General features: G+C 36.6%; 3 protein-coding genes across 3 annotated transcripts; all 3 read left to right on the top strand.

The window, feature by feature from the left end:
- The first annotated feature begins 2,448 nt into the window (after positions 1-2,448).
- Positions 2,449-3,036, top strand: LOC132162109 (uncharacterized). Its single transcript, XM_059572366.2, has 2 exons — positions 2,449-2,660; positions 2,766-3,036. The coding sequence occupies exons 1-2, from the start codon at positions 2,553-2,555 to the stop codon at positions 2,901-2,903; spliced, it is 246 nt and encodes an 81-aa protein (XP_059428349.2). The 5' UTR covers positions 2,449-2,552; the 3' UTR covers positions 2,904-3,036.
- A 6,436-nt stretch (positions 3,037-9,472) lies between these two features.
- On the top strand, positions 9,473-14,610 carry LOC132162108 (18 kDa seed maturation protein-like). The gene is made up of 3 exons (XM_088510980.1): positions 9,473-9,634; positions 9,718-9,851; positions 14,189-14,610. The coding sequence occupies exons 1-3, from the start codon at positions 9,548-9,550 to the stop codon at positions 14,424-14,426; spliced, it is 459 nt and encodes a 152-aa protein (XP_088367106.1). The 5' UTR covers positions 9,473-9,547; the 3' UTR covers positions 14,427-14,610.
- A 4,968-nt stretch (positions 14,611-19,578) lies between these two features.
- LOC148583281 (uncharacterized) lies at positions 19,579-25,151 on the top strand. Its single transcript, XM_088511072.1, has 4 exons — positions 19,579-19,986; positions 20,571-20,741; positions 21,844-21,966; positions 24,664-25,151. The coding sequence occupies exons 1-4, from the start codon at positions 19,633-19,635 to the stop codon at positions 24,982-24,984; spliced, it is 969 nt and encodes a 322-aa protein (XP_088367198.1). The 5' UTR covers positions 19,579-19,632; the 3' UTR covers positions 24,985-25,151.
- Positions 25,152-25,242: the final 91 nt, after the last annotated feature.

The raw sequence follows: 25,242 nt of genomic DNA, 5'->3' as shown, positions 1-25,242 counted from the left end.
AACATAATTATGAAATATACGAAAAATGATATTTTCCTATAATTTAAGAGCATTCCTAGCAGCTTTCCTGTCATATTCCCTAAGTTTAGAGAACCAAACTACTTTTTGCTTTCCTATGTCGAAATACACCACAATAGCTTCCCTTAATCATTCACTATATAATTAAAATAATATTTTTTACTTTTTTTTTTTTTTTTTCTTGAAACTCTTTTCTTCTCTCTCTCATGTCTCCGTCTTTGTCTTCAAGCTGATCTGTAGTTGCAAACCCACAAACGACAATGCAGAGATTATCTTAAAAAACCATGACTTTCTTCCATGACTTTCTTCAATAAGCACCCTCACTTCCTCCTTTCCTCCAAATCAAATCAGCCCTTCAACCTCCTTCACGCGGTATCACACTCCACACACCATGAAATTCCCCAATCCCATTCCTCACTCTCAAATGGGTCTTCCCCAAACCCCACCACAATTCAATCCAAGCCGTAGAAGACCCACCGGCCAGAGCAACTGCAATCATCTATCAGACGCTGAAAGAATTGGGTTTGGGCTAGTTCGCCTTCAAAATCACCCAGACGATCAGACCCACAAATAGAGCCACGACGAATTTGCCGCCGATGTCGAAAAGGTATATAGAATCTTAAAGAAATTCCACTTGAGGGTTCCCAAATTGGAGCTTGCTTTGCTAGAATCCGGTGTTGTTATGCGTTCGGGTTTAGCCGAGCGCGTATCTAATGAGGTGGTTTGCCTCGGCCAGGAATGGTTAAGAAAGAAATTGAAGTATTGAAAATCTGGGTTTGCAGGATTGTTTTTGGTTGCAGGGTTGTTTCTGTGTCAGCCGTTTGGTGAAGTGCGAGAGAGAGAGAAACAGAGGCGAGAGAGAGACGTGCAGGAAAAGATGTGAGAGGAGAGTTTTTTTTTTTTTCAATTTAATAAGCATATGGATCGCTACAGTAGAACCCAAAACATTGGGTTTTACTGTAGCAGTTGAAGGTTTGAGAAAGCATATAGAGAGTCTGCTGTAAGTGAATTTTTGTAATTTTTTAGACATATTCCTTATACATAGGGAACAGACTCCCTTATAGGGAGTCTGCTAAGAATACTCTAACAAAGAGGTAGGGTAGAAAATTTTTCAAAACTTGTGAACTCTGTTGTTTGAATAAAAAGTGGTCACGTAGCCACTTTGGTAGTTTGGTAGTTTGCCGCATTGACACTTCATGGGCGGCACTTTCGTAAGTATAGATATATATTTTAAAAGGCAATAAACTTAAGATCGACTGACAACTTTGACTCTTAAAAGATAGAAGAATAATAAAATTATTGGATTTGTCAGTGATATATATATATATATATACACAAACCAGAGTTTGTGACGTGTAATCAGTTTGGATTTATAAAAAAAAGTCATTAATTAATGATGTTTAACTGTTTAAACGATATTATTTTAAAGAGGTATGGTATAGTGTAATATAATGCTTACATTTGGGTTATATTTAGTGAGAGAGATGATTAAAATTCAAATTTTAAATTTTAATCTTCTTTCATGTGATTGTCCATCTACCACGTCATTAAAAATGAGTCAAATATAGACATTATATTGCACTGAAGTATTTCTTATAGTGTCGTTTAAACAGTAAAACGTCAATAATTAAAGATGTGTGAACAGTGAACTAATTACTTATGTGTGAATAGTGAACTTGGATTTAAAAATGGGTTAAATGCATTTAAGGTACTTGTGCTTAGTACCAAAATCAAACAGATATTTAAATTTTTTAAAATATCATAAATGGTACTTGTGATTAATAAATAAATTAACTTAATACTTCCGTCAAAACTCTATTAATCTTTTTAACCGAGTGCCACGTCACCTTGCACCTAGTGTGAAAACTGGGTTTTTGGGTGCCAAAAAAGTTGGGGGTCGCTTTATGGAGATTTGGGGATTTGGGGGTGGCTGGCCAAATTGATCCCAATTTGTGGTAGTAAAAATTCATCCCAATTAGTTTGGGGGTTTCCGATCGCTCTGAATGTACTTAAATAATATTTTTTAAAACCAAAAGGTCTAAATGATCATTACTAAACCTGACACCATTAACGTTATCGGATATTTATATATAGGATATTTATTAGATATGTATAGGATAGTGTCTCCTCTGTGTTGAAAGGAGATGAGGGGCGGCTTAAACGATGACCGTCCAACGGACACGAGACTCGTAGGAATTACTCCCCGCTTCCCGGAAGAGAAAGACTCAAAATATCTAACAGTAGTTTATCAACGGTCAATATAAAATTTTTCAAAATCTTTCTTAATAACGGCGTGAAAGTCGGATCCATCTTTGGGACACGTCCGTGATGTGTTAGAAGAACCCCGAACATTCTGCAAACCTGCCACGTTGCTATATAGCCTTAGCTACGTGTCTCTAAGCGAGACCGAGACGTGCCTGCGAACCTATTTAATCAAGAGCCATGAACAAGCTCTTCCATTGCTAGTGTGTGTGTATACAGTATACGTATCCTCAAAGCTATTGAAGTTAAAAGCAATTAAACAGAGTGTGAAAATGCAGGGCGAGAAGAATGCAGCGGGGACTGTGAAGGAATCGACAGCCAACATAACCGCCTCCGCTAAGGCTAGCGTGGAGAATACCAAGGCCACCGTAGATGGGCAGGTATATATATTGTTTGTTGCTTTATCGTTTTCGTTTACATGGAAAAATATTATTTTTAATTGTAATAATGGAATTTATGATATGTGGTTGTGCATGCATATGCAGATGGAAAACATGAAAGCACGCCCGATGTCAACCTTACCTGGACATGGCTCTGTCCAGCCTGTGGTGGGGTTCCACCCCGTTGGCACCGGCACCGGCACTGGCACTGGTGGCACAGGAAGGAACGACATAACTCACTAAGTTTAATGTTTTTGTACCTTCTTTTTTTTCCCGCATGTTCTCTGGGTGACCTTACATGCTATTATGTTAACGTTGTAGTTGGGTGTTCCGACGTTTGAGTAAAAAACAAATGATTATCCATTGTTGAAGTAGATATGATATGGGTTTGTAATGCTATATTCCACCGCAATCTCACTAATATATTGACAACTGACAAGGGTAGATTGATAATTTATTCCACAAATTCTCCCTTACGATCTAGCCGGGAAAAGTTGAACAATGTAATGTTTGGATCTGACAAAAATCATTGGTGAACTGAAGTCATTATTCGTTGCTTAAAATGAAAAAAAGAAAAAAAAGGATTATTTTTAGGTTTTAAATATTTTAACAAGGACAAAGTTTTCTTTCAAACTAGATTTGAAGAATTTCTTTTAACCTAGTCGGTAAAAGTTATAGGTATCCCTTATCATGTGAGATGCACATGTTGTTTTTAATAAGAGGGACAAAGTTGAAATAAATTTTATTAAAAATTCATGTGTATCTCACATGAGATTAAAAAATGGGATACATATCACTTTTATAGATTAGGTTGAAGGAAATTTTTTTAATCCAGTTTGAAAGAAAACTTTATCCTTTTAACAAATGATTAAAGAATGGAGGACAATAACATCCTTGGATATTATGTACTGGACCTCTTATTACTAAAACGTAGTAAAGTTTGTTTCCAAATTTTGGTGGGCAAAGTCGAGCTAGTTAAGCAAATATAAGAAACATGAATTAAAAAAATATTATATATATAAAGGAATGAGGATGCGGATAATATTCGCATCTGCATACCCTAAACCGCTATCTGCATTTGCAGATATTAGATTTTGCTATCCACATATGTGGATAGCGGATTATTGACAAGTACGGATAGCAGATGTGGGCGGTTATTATCCACTTATATTTTCACTCCTAATTAAGATGAAGGATATATAGAAAATTTTTCACAAGTGTAAATTTATATGCCTATCATATAATTAGTAGTAAAAGATTGGTTTGGTTGTTTCTGATTGCTTTGAATGTACTTTAAAAAAGATAAAGAAAAAAAGAATAGTCTAAACCTGACCCTATCGGATATTTATAAGATATTTGTTAGATATCTACCGGATATTACGTATCAAGGCATCTATAGCACAAGTCAATTTTATCCTGATTTAATTAAATCGGACTTCTTAACTATAATTTTTCAATTTTGTATTAGATTCGTGTCGGTTTGTTGACACGAATCTGACACAAATTCAGCCCGAAAAAATGTCAAGTTAGTTTGATGTTCGTGTAATTAATATATATATATATATATATATCGTCTGTGTTTGCTTTTCCGCATATAAGCGAAGGTGTTTTTTCGGGCTGGACCGTACATGTGAAGTTGTGAACTTTCTAGTTGGCTCTTGGACATAAAAAGTTGTCTCGTAACCACTTTTTCATCATTTTAAGGTATGGATGGGTTTTTTTTTTTCCTCTAGTTTGTCGCATTGACACTTCATGGACGGCACTTTCTTAAGTATATATATATATATTTTTTTTTAAATTATGTACCCAATAAACTTGAGATCGACCGACAACTTTTAGTCTTACAAGATCGAAGAATAATAAAATAATTGGGTTAAATACTAAAAGTTATATATATATATATATATATATATATTTTTAAATTTGGTGTTAGATATGTTAATTAACAGCTCAATCACCCTTTATTGGGTTGAATTTTTTTTTTTAATAGGTGATCCAAGTCTAATTTTAGGGGTGTAATAACTACTCACTCAAGTTCCGCTCGTCGAATTTTTTGCCAGAGCTTGAGCTTGACACTAGCCCCATCTTGTGTCTAAGCTTGGCTCGCTAGGGTGGGTACCCTGTGGGCTTGTCCAAGCTCGAGCTTAGAAATTTTTGCCGAGCTCAAACTTGACTTGTATCGAATTATTTAAATTTTAATTGTATTTAAGTATAATTTGCTTTTTTCAAAGAAATAGAATAAAGAAATTTTATTAATGATACGATCAAATATAATGAGTTTTCATTCAATCATATGAATAACAATTCAAATTGCTGATTCAACTAACATTAGATATTTAATGGTTAGATCTTAGGATTAACTTTTATCATTAAATTATATATTATATATATATATATATATATATATATATATATATATATAAAACAAATGACAAATATTCTTCAAAGCTAACTTATCAAAGATCTCTTTGAAACACCTTTGTTTGGAAAATTTTATCTTCAACTCCAACGAAGAAATTACTTCTTCTGGTGACTTCTTTGTTCAAGATCAATTTTGATACAGCTATCAAAGATTCTTTTTCAATTGAAGAGCGATGTGTCGTGGCTCTAATGGCAGAATCATCAATGTTATTTCTTAAATTAGCTCCCTTGTGATTCAGCCTATGGGGAGGCACTAACAGTATTTCTGGCAACTTCTCTCACAATCTCCTTAAAGCTTTCCGTTTTTATTCTTGGAATAAAAATTTTCGGAAGTGTAAACTTTACATTCATCATAGTTGCATTCACACTCATTCACCCATTTATTTTTCCCAAGTAGTAAAAGATTTACCCCATAGTTTGGCTGTTTCTGATTGCTCTAAATGTACTTAAATAATTTTTTTTATTTTTTAAATAAAGGTCTAACTTGTCCTTACTAAAACGTTATCGGATATTTATTGGATATTTGTTAATATGTGACGTATGTATAGGATATTGGGGATTATTATTTTGGCCATGTTGATAAAGGTCACATGCATCAGAGAGGGAACCATAATGATGCTGCCTCTGCTGATTTAGTTGATGGTGGAGTTCTGCAACTTTCTGCTTCAACGTGGCCACATCTACTCCAGCAAGAGCAAATAGTTTGAAAGGGAAGCACATGGAGGAGTAAGAAGCATCTAGCCACTTTTTTTATAACTCTATTGTAAAGACAAAACAGCCCCATAAAAATGAAAAAGTTCGCATAAATTCTTTACCTCTTTAATTAAAGTAGGAATAAAGTGTTTTTGATCATTAAACAAAGCATACGCTCAATTAGACGGTTCACAAGAAGAGGAAAAGACAAAAACAAGGAAAAGACCTCAATATTCCTTAAACAAAACTGGACTCTTTACAAATACAAAGGGCAAAAAAGTATTTTTATGTAAAAGACAATAATGCCCAACAAATTTAGTAGACGGTCCAGAGTTAAACAGGGGCAAAAGACAAAAGACCCCTCCTTGATTTCACTATGATAAAAAAAAAAAATAATAAATAAATAAATAAAAGCGAAAGGGTCTTTCACTGTCAAACAAAGATATTGTCTCCTCTGAATTGAAAGGAGATTCAGGGCGGCTTAAACGTATGATGACCACCGACGGACACGAGAGCGGATCAAAATATCTTTGGGACACGTCCATGGTGTACCAGAAGAACCCCGAACATTCTGCAGGAGCTGCCACGTTGCAATATACCATTGCTACGTGTCGCCACGCGAGACGGCCTGAAAACCTATTTAATCAAGAGCCATTAACACTCTCTTCCATTGCTACTGTGTCTGTATCCTCAAAGCAATTGAAGTTAATAGCAATTAAACACACAGCGAAAATGCAAAGCGGGAAGAATGCAGTGGCCAACGTAACCCACTCCGCTAAGGCTGGCGTGGAGAAGGCCAAGGCCACTGTAACGGGGGGTGGCACAGGCCATCACACCGGAACCCACCCGACGTCAGCCTTGCCTGGACATGGCGCTGGCCATAATGTACTGGGGGGGTCGCACCCCACTGGCACAGGCCATCACACCGGAACCCACGCGACGTCAGCCTTGCCTGGACATGGCGCTGGCCATAATCTGCTGGGGGGGTCGCACCCCACTGGCACTGGCACAGGCCATCACACCGGAACCCACCCGACCTCAGTCTTGCCTGGACATGGCACTGGCCATCATAAGCTGGGTTAGACTTAGCACCCCTTTGGCACTGGCACTGGTGGCACAGGAAGGACCCACATAACTCCCCAAGTTTATTGTATTTGTACTGCTTTTTTTTTTTTTCTCTCTCCGTCTGTGTGTTTTTCCCGCATTTAAGGTGTGTTTTTTGTTGACCTTACATGCTAACGTTGTAGTTGGGTGTTCCGACATTTGAATAAAGAAACAAATGATTATCCAATGTTGAAGTAGAATATATGATATACATGGGTTTGTAATGCTATATTCCACCGCAATCTCACTATTATATTGACAACTGCAAGGGTAGATTGATAATTTATTCCACAAATTCTCTCTCACGATCTAGCTGGGAAAAGTTGAACAATGTAATGTTTGGATCTGACAAAAATCATTGGTGAAAGTCATTAATTCGTTGCTTAAAAATGAAAAAAAATGATCATTTTTAGCTTTTAAATATTCCAACAAAGGATTAAAGAATAGAGGACAATGACAATATCCTTGGATATTATATACTGGCCCTTTTACCACAACGTAGTAAAGTTTGTTTCCAAATTTTGGCGGGCAATATCGATCTAGCTAGTTAAGTCCAGAAGTTGCGAACTGGCTTCTTCCCCTTTTTCATGCTCAACTGATCAAGCAGGGAGTTTTTTCTGTTCAAGCAGCGGTGTGTCATGGCTCTGATCATGGCAGAATCATCAAGGCTATTTTTCATATTATAGCTCCCTTTGTGATCCCGCCTATGGGAGCCACTAGCGGCATCTTTGATTGGCTTCCTCGACAGTCACCCTAAACCTAAAGCTTCCAGTTTTCATTTTAGAAGGCGACTCTCAATGGTTATTCGAAGATAGCTAAAATTTCAGAAGTGTAAAGTTTACTCGTTCACCCCTCTTATCTATGACTCTATCCCAATTAGTAAGTAGTAAAAGATTCGTTTGGTTGTTTGCTTTTAATGTACTTTAAAAAAAGTAAAAAAAAAAAGTCTAAACCTGTTCCTATTAACGTTATCGGATATTTATACGATATTTGTTAGATATCTATATCTAATATATAATTATCTCAGTGGATCAATTTTAATTTAACTTATTTAATTAAATGGGTTAAATTTTTCGATCATAATTCTCTAATTTTGTGTTTAATTCGTGTTAGAAATTTGCTGGTTATGTTAACAAGTACAAATCATTATGCCGGGTTCGAGTTATGTCAATACATGAGTAAGACTACAAATATATGTCAATCCTATCCGATTTATTTAATTAAACGGATCAGACTCATTATCTATAATTTTTTAATTTCGTGTCAAATTTATGGGTAGTGTCAATGAGAAGTGCTAAGAGCATTTCCAATGGATGAGCCATATTTTTATGTAAAATAGCTTCTCAAAACTCACTTTTATCTAGTTTAGCTAAGCCATTTTTATATGTCTCTACATCCAATTAGCTATATTTCTATCTATTCTATTAAAATATTATTAAAAGCAATAAAAGTTTTGAGAAAAAGAGAACATGTGAGAGGAAAAATGGGAAAAGTTTTGGGAAAAAGAGAACATGCAGAAAAAAAGTAGGAAAATAATTGGGAAAAAGAGAAAATAGGTGAGAAACAATGAAAAATAAAATAGCTCACTTGAAAAGTGCTGTTACATTTAGTTTTTTTTTTTTTTTTTTTAACTCTTCCAATCAAATATCTATTTTACATTTTCTTTTGGCTAATCCAATATAGGGGGTTTTTTAAACATTTGAAGAGCCATTTTTGATAAAAGTAACATTTAGCTCTTCCATTGGGAATGCTCTAAGAAAAGTTTTGAGAAAAAGAGAATATGTGAGGAAAAATGAGAAAAAATTTGGGAAAAAGAGAACATACTGAGAAAAAAAAGGAAAAGATTTGAAAAAAAAGAGAAAACAGGTGAGAAAGAATGAAAAATAAAATAACTTGAAATGTGCTGCTACATTTAGCTTTTTTTTAGCTCTTTCAATCAAATATCTATTTTACATTTTTTTTTTGCTAATCCAATATATGAGCTTTTTTTAAACATTTAAAGAGTTATTTTAGATAAAAGTAACATTTGATTCTTCTATTGGAAATGCTCTAAGGAGCCAAACAAATAAACCTAGAAAAATTTTCAAATTGATGTAACAAGAGTTTTTAAATTTAAAAAATGTAATTATCTTTTCCTTGTTTGTCACTCACGATCTAATACGTTAATTTGAAAAAAATTTTGAGTTCATTTGTTTAGCTCTTAACACTTCCCAATGTCAATAATTATGAGTCCTAACCTTATCCCATTAACTTTATGGGATATTTATAGGATAAGATATTTGTTAGATATGTATAGGATTTGTTAGATATGTATACTATACGATGACCATCCATCGGACTCGAGACTAGCAGCAGTAACGCCCTGCATCACGACAGAGAGAGAATCAAAATATCTTTGGGACACGATGACCATCCAACGGACAAGAGACAGCAATTACTCCCCTATTTCACGACAGATATAGATCGAATCAAAATATCTCTGGGACACTTCCGTGATGTCACAGAATTGAAGAAGAACCCCGAACGTTCTGCAGAGTTGCCACGTGTCTCCACGCGAGAGGTCCTGAAAACCTATTTAATCAATAGCCAGTAACAAGCTCTTCCATTGCTACTGTGTCTGTATACTCAAAGCAATTAAACAGAGAAGAGAAGAAAGAAAAATTGTGAAAATGGACGCGGGGAAGGAAACTGCAGCCAACTTAACGGCCTCCGCTAATGCTGGCATGGCGAAGACCAAGGCCGCTGTAGATGAGAAGGTATATATATATGCAGTAGATCGAACAATAATATTATTTTTATTGTAATATAATAATGGAATTTATGATATGTTGTTTTGCAGATGGAACTGATGAAAGCCAAAGATCCAGCGCAGAAAGAAGCGGTGACCAAAAAGAAGGAGGAGAGGATCACTCAGGCTAATAACGAAGAGAAGCAGGCGCATGCCCGCAACGCCGCAGCCAAAGAGGCGGGAAAGGCTGGCAATCCCACCGGAACCCACCCGACGTCAGGCTTGCCTGGACAGGGCACCGGCCACTGACCGAATGTGGGGTGGGGTCGCACCTCGTTGTGACCCACACCGGCACCGGCACACGAAGGACCGTCGATCGACATATCTCATTATTGTTCGATCTATATTTGTTTTCGTTCTGTGTTTTGTTTTTTCCCGCATTTAAAGTGTGTTTTATGTATCACCTTACATGCTAAGTGCTAATGTTGTAGTACTAGGTGTTCCATTTGAATAAGAACACAATGTCACCGACATCGACATCGACATGGACATGGACATGCATATGTATTTATGTTTAGCTTTTTAATTAGTACTCTTAACAGAGGAACTAAGAGAAGCGGACATCCTTTGGATATTATAAACTGGACATTTTACTAAAAAGCAGTTAAGTTTTGTTTCCAAATTTTGGGAAAACGATATTATTTCCTAATTGCTCGACTATAAGAGACACCAGATCTCGGAATATGATAAGTTTTACTTTCTTGTTAGGTAGAATTTTGTCAGCTTAATTTGATACCAAAGAGTACATTTGTGGTCCAATATCGAGCTAGGCTCGAAAGTCCTTAGAGTCGGTCTTAGGTCTAGGAGTACTAGCAATAGATATTTAAAAGCTCTCGTTTTTATTATATATACGAAATCTTTGATCATATTCAAAGAATAACTTTTTGAAATCTTCCCTGCATCTGGCAATTTTCAAGATCGACCGAGATAACCAGCTCGCGCGCCCCAAACATTATAAAACATACCTCGGCCCTCTGTTTCACTTCCCTGTTATGATTACAATAAGCAAGGGTGGCTCAAATTCTTGCTGAAGTAATCTCCGCCAGTAATTAAATATGCTTATATAGTAAAAACAAAATTCATGCAAATTCCAAGTTCCACTCAAATAATACTCGCATCGATCCTAGTTTTTGCTAAGCACTGATCCCTTATTCAACAAAAATGGAAAGAAACATATAGGTTGAAGTTCATAGAAAAAATGTGAAACATTTGACACCCCTTCCCATTTGATGAATAGCATGTAAACTTGCTAATTTTCACACTTATAAATCTCCAAGCCTACATAATTTCGAAAATTATGTTAAATAAGGAGTGATATTGATTCATAAAAGGGTGGTTCTTATTATTATATACATTTGAAATAGTTTATGCAATGACAAATATGTTGAAGAATAATCTAGCATTACTTGTGAACAAGACTTTGGACATGTTTATAAAGAATGTGCAACTCTCTTCCTATAAAATCGGTTTTATGAGATGAATTATGCTGTGTGATAATAAACAAAACACAGACGAAAAATAACTCAAATCTATTTCCACAAGAGTTTCCCTGAGAACCAAACTTATGGCTATCAAAAAGCACCAAACTCCAAACAAATTCATAACCAACAATAAAAAAACCTTATGCCTTTATTACAAGCTATTTCCCAACTCGGTTCCTAATTTACCTTCGGCTCTAATTAAAATCAAGCAAAAAATCCCAAATCGTATTACAAATCATAAAATCCCAACAATCTTTTTTTTTTTTTTTTTTTTTTTAAAGAAATACATTCCAATTTCATTGATAATAATCACGAGCATGAAGCTCTTACATCGCAGGAGCACAAAGTTCTGAAAATGCAAATTATAGCCGAAACTATTAGGATACAACATCACTTAAAACCTCCGCTAACCTATGACTAGTTTTCAGTTGAAATAACAGATCTGCATAAAACAGACGCAATCCAATGCATAGGTAGCGCAAAATCCTCCTTAATCCAAAAGCCAGGATGAAGTTCACGTCCATAACTCGAAGGTCTGGACTAAAATTCACATCCACGACCTAAAAGATCTGGACCAAAGTTCAGTTCACATCCAAGCAGGCAGATCGAGTGGCCAAGCCTTATTACAAAACAGAAACAAGAAAACCTAAATAAAACATGGGCGAACCAAAGAGGCAGGGCCTTATTACAAGCAAATAACAGGAATGAAATGCATACAGGGAAAAAACATGAACAAAGACAATACGAGGAAAATAAAACAAACGGGAACAGGCACACGCAGCATGGATGCCGATTGTGCACGTGGAAAAAGCCCAAAACAATGGACGGAGGGTGGCGAAACCGATCGCCAACTGGCCGGAAAACCATTGCCGCAGGAGACGTTGAAGCTCATCGCTGGAGGGGCACGAGGAAAGACCCAGCATCAAATGGTGGGCGGCAGAGCGGGCTGAGGAGATCGGCAGCGAACACAAAACAAAACTGGGGGGAGTTTGAAAGAAACCCCCAAAATCAACACCCAGATCAAGTGGCACACAAGCAAGGCTACAAGAACATCACACCAAAAACACAGAGAAAAAACAGAAAAGAAAGGAGCAGAAAACAACCAGAAAGCCCCACCAAGGACAAAAGCGGAACAAAGAGGAAGGGGCAGCAAAGAAAGGGTAGGGAGAAGGCAACTTGGGCTAGGGACATCAAGTAAACTACTGGCATCCGGTGCAAGGGCAAGCAAGGGGGAGGAGGAGGCAACAAGCGGCCTTCCCTCCTCCCCTCACCATGGGGGAGGGGGCTTACCTGAGGCTGTGGCCCTAGAGAGAAAGTGAGAAAACCCTAGGAGAGAATAAAAATATTTTTCTCTAGTCCCCAACAATTAAAGCTAAAGAATCTGTCCCATTCCAGATTTATACAATTCCCAAAACATCCTTTTCGGCTAAGATTAAAGATACTGAAAACTAAATCTGAAAATTTCCTAATAAGGCTCTCCTCCTTGGCCTTGTTGCATGAGAAACAGTTCCTCTGACCTTAATTAAGGAAATAACACATGCAACTACTTATAACTTGACACCATAAGTTGATCGTTAAGAAAATATAGCATGATTTCTCAACCTCACTGTTGGGGATTATTATTTTGGCCATGTTGATTAAGGTCACATGCATCAGATCGAGAGGGAACCATAGTGATGCTGCCTCTGCTGATTTAGTTGATGGTGGAGTTCTGCAACTTTCTGCTTCAACCTGGCCACATCTGCTTCAGCAAGAGCAAATAGTTTGAAAGGGAAGCACATGGAGAAGTAAGAAGCATCTAGCCAAGTAGAGGAGCAGCTCAAGGAGATACGGATCGATCAGACCACCAAACTTAAGACCCAAATTTTCCTTTCATAAATCAGCCAACATCCTCCACAATTACGACCTAGAATCAAATACCCACAAGAATTTAAGGCTACTAAAATCAACACAATAAAACCCAACTATAATCAATAATTAAGAACAAAGGGAACGATTTATAACTTTAATTGTATATTTGAGATGGGTTTTTAATTTGGGTTTCTAAAGGTGCTTGTTTCTCTCTTCCTCTCAAAGGAAACAAAGGAGGTGAGGAAGAAGGGTACGTAGGTGAGAAATGAGAAAGAAGGAAGAAGAAAAAAAAATGAGAAAAGAAAGAAAAAAAAAAAATGGGAACAAAGAACGTGGAAGGAGTAAAAGAAATGACAAAGAAAAAAAACAGTAATTTTATTTCAAAAGATAAAACTACCCAGATGATCTGGTAAACAGGAACAAAATGGTAACTTGGCACCTTCCCACTTTTTATATAACTCTAATGTAAAGACAAAAGAACCCCATAAAAGACCAAACCTTAACCCTAAACCTAAACCCAAACCCTTCAATAAAATTGTACTATGTACAAATACAAAGGGCAAAAAAATAATTTTCATCTAAAAGACAATAATGCCCAACAAATTTAGTAGACGGTCAAGGGTTAAACAGGGGCAAAATAATAATTTCAAATACTAAAAAGACAAAAACCCCTCCTTGATTTCACTATGATAAAAAAAATAATAATAAATAAAGGCAAAAGGGTCTTTCACTATCAAACAAAAGATACTATTTTCATGTGCATAGCGGCTTTTTAAGTATAAAGAAAGAGAAAAAGATATTGCCTCCTCTTAGTTGAAAGGAGATTGAGGGCGGCTTAAACGTATGATAACCACCAACAGACACGAGAGCGAATCAAAATATCTTTGGGACACGTCCATGATGTGCCAGAAGAACCCCGAACATTCTGCAGGAGCTGCCACGTTGCTATTGATCCTTTCTACGTGTCTCCACGGGAGACGGCCTGAGAACCTATTTAATCAACAGCCATTAACACTCTCTTCCATTGCTTCTGTCTGTGTATCCTCAAAGCAATTGAAGTTACAAGCAATTAAACAGAGAGCGAAAATGCAGGGCGGGAAGAATGCAGTGGGGGCTGCGAAGGAATCGGCAGCCAACGTAACCGCCTCCACTAAGGCTGGCGTGGAGAAGACCAAGGCCTCTCTGACGGGGGCTGGCACAGGTCATCCCACTGGCACTGGCACTGGCACAGGCCATCCCACCGGAACCAACCCGATGTCAGCCTTGCCTGGACAATGCCCTGGCCAGAATGTGCTGGGGTCGCACCCCACCTTGCCTGGACAATGCCCTGGCCAGCATGTGCTGGGGTCGCACCCCACTGGCACTGGCACAGGCACTGGCACTGATGCCGCTGGTGGCACAGGAAGAACCGACAAATACTATGTTTAATGTATTTGTATTGTGTTTTTTTTTTCTCCGTTTGTGTGTTTTTCCCGCATTTAAGGTGTGTTTTCTGGTTGACCTTATATGCTATTATGCTAACGTTGTAGTTGGGTGTTCCGACGTTTGAATTATAAAAAAAAATGATTATCCAATGTTGAAGTAGAATATATGATATGGGTTTGTAATGCTATCTCACTACTATATTGACAACTGACAAGGGTAGATTGATAATGTCGCGTGGGATAAACTCTTGTATTTTATTTCACAAATTCTCTCTTACTATGTAGCCGGGAAAAGTTGAACAATGTAATGGTTGCATCTGAAAAAAATCATGGGTGAAGTCATTAATTCGTTGCTTAAAATGAAAACAAAAAAAATGATCAGTTTTAGCTTTTAAATATTCTAACAAAGGATTAAAGAATAGGATGACAATGACAATATCCTTGGATATTATGTACTGGACCTTTTACTAAAGCGTAGTAAAGTTTGTTTCCATATGTTGGCGGGCAAAATCGATCTAGTTAAGTACTCCAGAAGTTGCGAAATGGCTTCTTTCTCTTTTTCATGCTCAACTGATTAAGCAGGGAGTTTTTTCTGTTCAAGCAGCGGTGTGTCATGGCTCTGATCATGGCAGAATCATCAAGGCTATTTCTTATATTAGCTCCCTTGTGATCCCGCCTATGGGAGCCACTAGCGGCATTTTTGGTGGCTTCCTTGACAGTCACCCTAAAGCTTCCAGTTTTCATTTTAGAAGTGTAAATTTTAGTCATTCCTCCCTCTCTGTATGACTCTATCCCAATTAGTAAGCAGTAAAAGATTCGTTTGGTTGTTTGCTTTAATGTACTGGAAAGTCTACACCTGAGCCTATTAACGTTATCGGATATTTATACGATATTTGTTAGATATCTATATATAAGATATTATCTCAAGGTTAGTGGGTCAATTTTAATTTAACTTATTTAATTAAATAATCTAACTCTTCAATCATAATTTTTTAATTTTGTTTCGAATTTGTGTCGAGTTCAAGGGTTATCTTAAAAAGTACAAAATTATTATGTCAAGTTTGGATCGTATTGATTAACCATAATTTGATATTATTTATTTTTGTTCTTTGTCTTGTTTTTCCCGCATTTAAGCCTTTAATGTGTGTTTTATGTATCACCTTACATGCTAACGTTGTAGTACTAGGTGTTCCATTTGAATAAGAAAACAATGTCACCGACATGGACATGCATATGTATTTATGTTTAGCTTTTTAATTAGTACTCTTAACAAAGGAACTAAGAAAAGCGGACATCCTTTGGATATTATAAACTGGACATTTTACTAAAAAGCAGTAGAGTTTTGTTTCCAAATTTTGCGAAAACGATATTATTTCCTAATTGCTCGACTGTAAGAGACACTAGATCTTGGAATATGATCAGTTTTACTTTCTTGTTAGGTAGAATTTTGTCAACTTAATTTGATACCAAAGAGTACGTGAGTGGTCCAATATCGAGGCTCGAAAGTCCTTAAAGTCAGTCTTAGGTCTAAGAGTACTTGCAATAGATATTTAAAAGCCCTCTCCTTTTTTTTATATATACGAATTCTTTGACCATATTCAAAGAATAACTTTTTGAAATCTTCCCTGCTTCTGGCAATTTTCAAGATCGATCGAGGTAACCAGCTCGCGCGCCCCAAACATTATAAAACATGCCTCGGCCCTCCGTTTCACTTTCCGGTCATTATTACAATAAGCAAGGGTGGCATCAAATTCTTACTGAAGTAATCTCCTCCAGTAATTAAATATGCTTATATAGTAAAAGAAGATGCAAGTTAGCAAAATTCATGCAAATTCCAAGTTCCATTCAAATAATACTCGAATCGATCCCTAGTTTTTGCTACGCTCTCCCGTATTCAACAAAAATGAAAAGAGAAACATACAGGTTGAAGTTCATAGAAAAATGTGATACATTTGACACCTCTTCCCATTTGATGAATATAGCATGTAAACTTGCCAATTTTCAAGCCTACATAATTTCAAAAATTATGTTAAATAAGGAGTGATATTGATTTATAAAAGGGTTGTTCTTATTATTATATACATTTGAAATAGTTTATGCAATGACAAATATGTTGAGGAATAATTTCATGTGAACAAGACTTTGGACATGTTTATAAGGAATGTGTAATCTTCATTCTATAAAATCGGTTTGATGAGATGAGTTAGACTGTATGATAATAAACAAAACATATACGAAAAATAACTCAAATCCATTTCCACAAGAGTTTCCGTGTGAACCAAACTTATGGGCCTATAGCTATCAAAGAGCACCAAACTCCAAACAAATTCATAACCAACAATAAAAAAACCTTATGCCTTTATTACAAGCTATTTCCCAACTCGGTTCCTAATTTACCTTCGGCTCTAATTAAACTCAAGCAAAAAATCCCAAATCGTATTACAAAACATAAAATCCCAACAATTAAAGCTAAAGAAACGAATCTGTCCCATTCCAGATTTTTATACAATTCCCAAAACATCCTTTTTGGCTAAGGTTAAAGATACTGAAAATTAAATCTGAAAATTTCCTAATAAGGCCCTCCTCCTTGGCCTTGTTGCATGAGAAACAGTTCCTTTGACCTTAATTAAGGAAATAACACATGCAACTACTTATAACTTGACACCATAAGTTGATCGTTAAGAAAATATAGCATGATTTCTCAAACTCACTGTTGGGGATTATTATTTTGGCCATGTTGATTAAGGTCACATGCATCAGAGAGGGAACCATAGTGATGCTGCCTCTGCTGCAACTTTCTGCTTCAACCTGGCCACATCTGCTTCAACAAGAGCAAATAGTTTGAAAGGGAAGCACATGGAGGAGTAGGAAGCATCAAGGCATCTAGCCAAGTAGAGGAGCAGCTCAAGGAGATACGGATCGATTAGACCACTAAACTTAAGACCCAAATTTTCCTTTCATTAATCAGCTAACATCCTCCACAATTTCGACCTAGAATCAAATACCCACAAGAATTTAAGGCAACTAAAATCAAGACATTAAAACCCAACTATAATCAATAATTAAGAACAAAGGGAACGATTTATACCTTTGAAGAACCCATTTTTCTTCAATTTCTCTCATAGCTCCGTCTCTCTCTCTACCCTCTGTTTCTCTCAAAATCTTGCCCTCTCTCCCTCTCCTGCTCTCCGTCTCTGTGTCTCACTCTTCCTCTCAAATTAATGGGTAGAGAGAGACAGAGCTGTGAGAGAAATTGCAGAAAAATGGGTTCTTCAAAGGTATAAATTTGTTCTTAATTATTGATTATAGTTGGGTTTTATTGTGTTGATTTTATTAGTAAGCCTTAAATTCTTGTGGGTATTTGATTCTAGGTCGTAATTGTGGAGGATTTTGTGTTGATTTTTGGTCTTAGCCGTTTGGTTATCAAACGTTGGGAATTGTTGATTTTTCTGGGTTATTCTGATTGCTGTTCTTGGCTGAATTTGGGTGAGCTTTAATTGTATATTTGATTTGAGATGGTTTTCAATTTGGGTTTCTGAAGGTGCTTGTTTCTCTCTTCCTCTCAAAGAAAACGAAGGAGGTGAGGAAGAATAGTAGGTGAGAAATGAGAAAGAGAAGGAAGAAGAAAACAAAAGAATGAGAAAAGAAAGAATAAAAAAATTTAAATTAAAAAAAAAAAAAAAAAGAAAAAAAAAAAGGTAATTTTATTTCAAAAGATAAAACTACCCAAATGATTTCTTAGCTGATAAACACTAGGGGTGAAAATTCAGTTCCGGTTCATAGTTATTAGCTAAAATCGGAACTGAAATTTGCTAAACCTAGGACTGAAATCGGAGTCCTCGATTTTGACTATTTTGAAAACTGCCAGTTCCGGTACCGGTTTCAAAACCAAGTAACTGATTTTTCTTCTAAAAAAAATTTGGACTTATTTAACAAGAAGCTTTGAGGGCCAAGAATTTGTATTTTGGCCCAAAATTTTCGTATTTTGGGCTCTTAGGACTCAACAAGTGGGTTGGAATTAGATTTAGAAGGAGAAGATATGCTTCCCTTTTATAGAAAAACAAGTTTGGAGAGTTCTATATTTTGAGCAATGTGGGACAATTGTTAAGGAGAGAAAAAAAAAGAAGTGGGACAGTTTTTGGCTTCAGTGGCCATTTTCGGCTTTAGTGGATAGTGGCCCAACGCAAGGCAATGGCCCTTTGCCTTGCGTTGGGCCACTGTCCATTAAAGCCATATATATAAAATATAAAATATAATAATATATACAAAAAATATTATTATATATAAAGAAAAAAAAGTCAAATATATATATATATATATATGCACCGGGGTGCCTAAAATTGGAACTGGAACCGGAGTATCCGGTTTCAAAATCAGCTCTCCGGTTTTCCCCTTTTTGGGTTTCGGTTATGGTTTCTTAGTGTTTTTTTATACCCCTAGTAAACAGGGACAAAATGGTAATTTGGCACCTTCCCACTTTTATATAACTTTATGTAGAGACAGAACAGTCCCATAAAAGACGAAAAAGTCCACATAAATTCTTTACCTCTTTTATTAAAGAATGACTAAAGTGCCTTTTCATCATCAATCAAAACATCCGCTCAATTACACGGTTCACAAGAAAAGGAAAAGACAAAAACAAGGAAAAGACCTCAAAATCCGTTAAACAAAACTCGACTCTTTTCAAATTCAAAGGGCAAAAACGTAATTTTTAGTTAAAAAGACAATAATGCCCAACAAATTTAGTAAACGGCAATGGATTTAAACAGGGGCAAAATAGTAATTTCAATTTCAAAAAGACAAAAAACCCCTCCTTGATTTCAATATGATCAAAAAAATAAGGCCAAAAGGGTCTTTCACAATCAAACAAAAGTTACTATTTTCATGTGCATACCGGCTTTTTAAGTATAAAGAGATAAAGATAGTGTCTCCTCTGAGTTGAAAAGAGATTGAGGGCGGCTTGAACGTATGATGACCACCAACGGACACGAGAGCGAATCAAAATATCTTTGGGACACGTCCATGATGTGCCAGAAGAACCCCGAACATTCTGCAGAGCTGCCACGTTGCTATTGACCCTTTCTACGTGTCTCCACGCGAGACGGCCTGAGAACCTATTTAATCAAGAGCCATTAACAATCTCTTCCATTGCTATTGTCTGTATATCCTCAAAGCAATTGACGTTAAAAGCAATTAAACAGAGAGCGAAAATGCAGGGCGGGAAGAATGCTGTGGGGGCTGCGAAGGAATCCGCAGCCAACGTAACCGCCTCCGCTAAGGCTGGCGTGGAGAAGACCAAGGCCTCCCTAACGGGGGCTGGCACAGGCCATCCCACTGGCACCGGCACTGGCACTGGCACATGCACTGGCTCCGGCACTGGCACTGGCACAGGCCATCCCACTGGCAATGGCATTGGCACATGCACCGGCATTGGCACAGGTCATCCCACCGGAACCAACCCGATGTCAGCCTTGCCTGGACAATGCCCTGGCGAGCATGTGCTGGGGTCGCACCCCACTGGCACTGATGCCGCTGGTGGCACAGGAAGAACCGACAAATACTATGTCTAATGTATTTGTATTGTGTTTTTTTTTTCTCCGTTTGTGTGTGTTTTTCCCGCATTTAAGGTGTGTTTTCTGGTTGACCTTATATGCTATTATGCTAACGTTGTAGTTGGGTGTTCCGACGTTTGAATTAAAAAAAAATGATTATCCAATGTTGAAGTAGAATATATGATATGGGTTTGTAATGCTATCTCACTACTATATTGACAACTGACGAGGATAGATTGATAATGTCGCGTGGGATAAACTCTTGTATTTTATTTCACAAATTCTCTCTAATTACTATGTAGCCGGGAAAAGTTGAACAATGTAATGGTTGTATCTGATAAAAATCATGGGTAAAGTCATTAATTCGTTGCTTAAAATGAAAAAAAAAATGATCAGTTTTAGATTTTAAATATTCTAACAAAGGATTAAAGAATAGGAGGACAATGACAATATCCTGGGATATTATGTACTGGACCTTTTACTAAAGCGTAGTAAAGTTTGTTTCCAAATGTTGGCGGGCAAAATCGATCTAGTTAAGTACTCCAGAAGTTGCGAAATGGCTTCTTTCTCTTTTTCATGTTCAACTGATTAAGCAGGGAGTTTTTTCTGTTCAAGCAGCGGTGTGTCATGGCTCTGATCATGGCAGAATCATCAAGGCTGTTTCTCATATTAGCTCCCTTGTGATCCCGCCTATGGGAGCCACTAGCGGCATTTTTGGTGGCTTCCTTGACACTCACCCTAAAGCTTCCAGTTTTCATTTTAGAAGTGTAAATTTTAGTCATTCCTCCCTCTCTGTATGACTCTATACCAATTAGTAAGCAGTAAAAGATTCGTTTGGTTGTTTGCTTTTAATGTACTGGAAAGTCTACACCTGAGCCTATTAACGTTATCGGATATTTATACGATATTTGTTAGATATCTATATATAAGATATTATCTCAAGGTTAGTGGGTCAATTTTAATTCAACTTATTTAATTAAATAATCTAACTCTTCAATCATAATTTTTTAATTTTGTTTCGAATTTGTGTCGAGTTCAAGGGTTATCTTAAAAAGTGCAAAATTATTATGTCGAGTTTGGATCGTATTGATTAACCATAATTTGGTATATTTATTTTTGTTCTGTGTTTTGTTTTTCCCGCATTTAAGCCTTTAATGTGTGTTTTATGTATCACCTTACATGCTAACGTTGTAGTACTAGTTGTTCCATTTGAATAAGAAAACAATGTCACCGACATGGACATGCATATGTATTTATGTTTAGCTTTGGATATTATAAACTGGACATTTTACTAAAAAGCAGTAAAGTTTTGTTTCCAAATTTTGCGAAAACGATATTATTTCCTAATTGCTCTTTGACTGTAAGAGACACTAGATCTTGGAATATGATCAGTTTTACTTTGTTGTTAAGTAGAATTTGTCAACTTAATTTGATACCAAAGAGTACATGAGTTGTCCAATATCGAGGCTTGAAAGTCCTTCAAGTCAGTCTTAGGTCTAAGAGTACTAGCAATAGATATTTAAAAGCCCTCTTTTTTTTTATATATATATACGAAATCTTTGACCATATTCAAAGAATAACTTTTTGAAATCTTCCCTGCATCTGGCAATTTTCAAGATCGACCGAGATAACCAGCTCGTGCGCCCCAAACATTATAAAACATACCTCGGCCCTCTGTTCAACTTTCCTGTCATAATTACAATAAGCAAGGGTGGCATCAAATTCTTGCTGAAGTAATCTCCTCCAGTAATTAAATATGCTTATAACTTGACACCATAAGTTGATCGTTAAGAAAATATAGCATGATTTCTCAAACTCACTGTTGGGGATTATTATTTTGGCCATGTTGATTAAGGTCACATGCATCAGAGAGGGAACCATAGTGATGCTGCCTCCGCTGATTTAGTTGATGGCTCTGCTGATTTAGTTGATGGTGGAGTTGTCCAACTTTCTGCTTCAACCTGGCCACATCTGCTTCAGCAAGAGCAAATAGTTTGAAAGGGAAGCACATGGAGGAGTAAGAAGCATATAGGCATCTAGCCAAGTAGAGGAGCAGCTCAAGGAGATATGAATCGATCAGACCACCAAACTTAAGACCCAAATTTTCCTTTCATAAATCAGCCAACATCCTCCACAATTACGACCTAGAATCAAATACCCACTAGAATTTAAGGCTACTAAAATCAACACAATAATACCTAGAATCAAAAGCTTGCCCTCTCTCCCTCTCGTGCTCTCCGTCTCTGTGTCTCTCTTCTCCGTCTCTGTCTCTCTCTTCCTCAGCACGAGAGGGAGAGAGGGCAAGATTTTGAGAGAAACAGAGGGTAGAGAGAGAGACGGAGCTGTGAGAGAAATTGTAGAAAAATGGGTTCTTCAAAGGGATAAATTTGTTCTTAATTATTGATTATAGTTGGGTTTTATTGTGTTGATTTTAGTAGCCTTAAATTCTTGTGGGTATTTGATTCTAGGTACTAATTGTGGAGGATTTTGTGTTGATTTTTGGTCTTAGCCGTTTGGTTATTATCAAAGGTTGGGAATTGTTGATTTTTTTGGGTTATTCTGATTGTTGTTCTTGGCTGAATTTGGGTGAGCTTTAATTGTATATTTGAGATGAGTTTTTAATTTGGGTTTCTAAAGGTGCTTGTTGAGTTGTTTCTCTCTTCCGCTCAAAGAAAACAAAGGAGGTGAGGAAGAAGAGGTGAGAAATGAGAAAGAGAAGGAAGAAGAAAAAAAAAATGAGAAAAGAAAGAAAGAAACAAAAAAAAAAAAAAAATGGGAACAAAGATAAAACTACCCAGATGATTACCCAAACGTTACTTTTATATAAAATAACTCTTTAAATGTATAAAAAATCTCTTATATTAGATTAGTCAAAAGAAAATATAAAATAGATATTTGATTGAAAGAGCTAAAAAATAAGTTAAATGTAGCAGCATTTTTAATGGGAGCCATTTTATTTTTTATTGTTTCTCTCATCTGTTTTTTCTTTTTTTCAAATCTTTTTCAACTTTTTATTGGCATATTTTATTTTTTCCAAAATTTTTCTCATTTTTTCTCGCATGTTCTCTTTTTCTCAAAACTTTTTTCACTTTTAATAATATTTAAATGATATAGATAAAAATATAGCTAATTGAATGTAGGAGACCTTTAAAAATTAATTAACTAAATTAGATAAAGTGCGTTTTGAGAAGCTATTTTACATAAAAATTTGGCTCCTTCATTGAGAATACTCTTAGCTGGTAAACAGGGACAAAATAGTAACTTGGCACCTTCCCACTTTTTATATAACTCTAATGTAAAGACAAAACAGCTCCGTAAAAGACGAAAAAGCCCACATAAATTTCCAACCTCTTTCATTAAAGAAGGAGTTAAGTGTCTTTTGATCATCAAATAAAACATCAATTACACGGTTCACAAGAAAAGGAAAAGACAAAAACAAGGAAAAGACCTCAAAATTCCTTAAACAAAACTGGACTCTTTACAAATACAAAGGGCAAAAAAGTAATTTTATCTAAAAGACAATAATGCCCAACAAATTTAGTACACGGTCAAGGGTTAAACAGGGGCAAAATAATAATTTCAAATACAAAAAGACAAAAAACCCCTCCTTGATTTCACTATGATAAAAAATAAAAATAAAAAAATGGTTAAATACTTGATTACCCTATGGGATTTTTGTTGTTGTTTTTTTTTTTTTTTTTCATAGGGTTTGATTTTTATCATAGAAGGTCTTTGTGGTTTTGATAATAGACAAAATTATTTCTTCTGTCAGTTGATTCAACGGAAATCTACATGGACCAATCAAATGTTGACACGTGGCACCTACTTAAATTTTTTTATTTATTTTTTAAAAATAAAAATAAAAATAAAATTGGAGGTAGCTCCCTTGGCCATTTGGAAGGGGGTGGCCAAAACCACCCCCAGGCTCCATGAGCCACCCCCAGTACCCACTAGGGGTGGTTTCGGCCACCGCCATTCGACCAGATGGGGGTGGCCAGGCCACTCCTGTGGCCAAAGGCTGTGGCTCGGCCACCCCGAGTCACCCCCAAATGGCTAGGAGCCATCCCCAATTTTTTTTTTTTTTAAAAAAAAAATATATATATTTTTTTTAATTTAAAAAAATTTTAAATAGATACTGCATGTCAACATTTGATTGGTCTACATGGATTTTCGTTAAGTCAACTAACGGCCAACTGACAGAAGGACTAATTTGATCTATTATCAAAACTACAAGGATCTTCTGTGATAAAAATCAAATTTTAGAGGAGAAAAAATAAAGCAAGAAAACTCGAGGGTTATTTAGTATTTAAAAAATAATAATAATAAAAGAAATAAGGGTAAAAGAGTCTTTCACTGTCAAACAAAAGAGACTATTTTCATGTGCATAGCGGCTTTTTAAGTATAAAGAGATAAAGATATTGTCTCCTCTTATAGTTGAAAGGAGATTGAGGGCGGCTTAAACGTATAATGACCACCCACACACACGAGAGCGAATGAAAATATCTTTGGGACACGTATATGATGTGCCAGAAGAACCCCGAACATTCTGCAGGCGCTGCCACGTTGCTATTGATCATTTCTACGTGTCTCCACGCGAGACGGCCTGAGAACCTATTTAGTCAAGAGCAATTAACACTCTCTTCTATTGCTAGTGTCTGTGTATCCTCTCAAAGCAATTGAAGTTAAAAGCAATTCAACAGAGTGAAAATGCAGAGTGGGAAGAATGCAGTGGGGGCTGCGAAGGAATCGGCAGCCAACGTAACCGCGTCCGCTAAGGCTGGCATGGAGAAGACCAAGGCCTCCCTAACGGGGGCTGGGGCTGGCACTGGCACTGGCACTGGCACTTGCACTGATACAGGCACAGGCACAGGCCATCCCACCGGAACCAACCCGATTTCATCAGCCTTGCCTGGACATGGCGCTGGCCAGCATGTGGTGGGGTCGCAACCCACTGGCACGGGCACTGGCACTGGTGGCACTGGTGGCACAGGAAGAACCGACAAATACTAAGTTTAATGTATTTGTACTGTGTTTTTTTTTTACTCCGTCTCTGTGTGTTTTTCCCGCATTTAAGGTGTGTTTTCTGGCTGACCTTACATGCTATTATGCTAACGTTGTAGTTGGGTGTTCCGACGTTTGAAGTAGAATAATATGATATGCATGGGTTTGTAATGCTATATTACACCACAATCTCACTACTATATTGACAACTGACAAGGGTAGATTGATAATTTATTCCACAAATTCTCTATTACGATTCGTTGCTTA

This window comes from Corylus avellana, chromosome 10 (genome assembly GCF_965113065.1).
Source record: "Corylus avellana chromosome 10, dhCorAvel1.hap1.2, whole genome shotgun sequence".
NCBI classification, from domain to species: domain Eukaryota; kingdom Viridiplantae; phylum Streptophyta; class Magnoliopsida; order Fagales; family Betulaceae; genus Corylus; species Corylus avellana.
Note: the sequence above shows the minus strand (reverse complement) of the source record. Positions and strands in the feature narration are given on the sequence as shown.

Coding starts and splice junctions, on each gene's coding strand:
- LOC148583281 (XM_088511072.1), top strand. CDS start 19,633: ATGCAGGGCGGGAAGAATGCTGTGGGGGCTGCGAAGGAATCCGCAGCC. Junction 19,987..20,570: donor GAAGAACCGACAAATACTAT/GTCTAATGTATT, acceptor CTGATTAAGCAG/GGAGTTTTTTCTGTTCAAGC. Junction 20,742..21,843: donor CCAGTTTTCATTTTAGAAGT/GTAAATTTTAGT, acceptor CACATGCATCAG/AGAGGGAACCATAGTGATGC.
- LOC132162108 (XM_088510980.1), top strand. CDS start 9,548: ATGGACGCGGGGAAGGAAACTGCAGCCAACTTAACGGCCTCCGCTAAT. Junction 9,635..9,717: donor AGGCCGCTGTAGATGAGAAG/GTATATATATAT, acceptor GTTGTTTTGCAG/ATGGAACTGATGAAAGCCAA. Junction 9,852..14,188: donor GCAGCCAAAGAGGCGGGAAA/GGCTGGCAATCC, acceptor CTCTCTGACGGG/GGCTGGCACAGGTCATCCCA.
- LOC132162109 (XM_059572366.2), top strand. CDS start 2,553: ATGCAGGGCGAGAAGAATGCAGCGGGGACTGTGAAGGAATCGACAGCC. Junction 2,661..2,765: donor AGGCCACCGTAGATGGGCAG/GTATATATATTG, acceptor ATGCATATGCAG/ATGGAAAACATGAAAGCACG.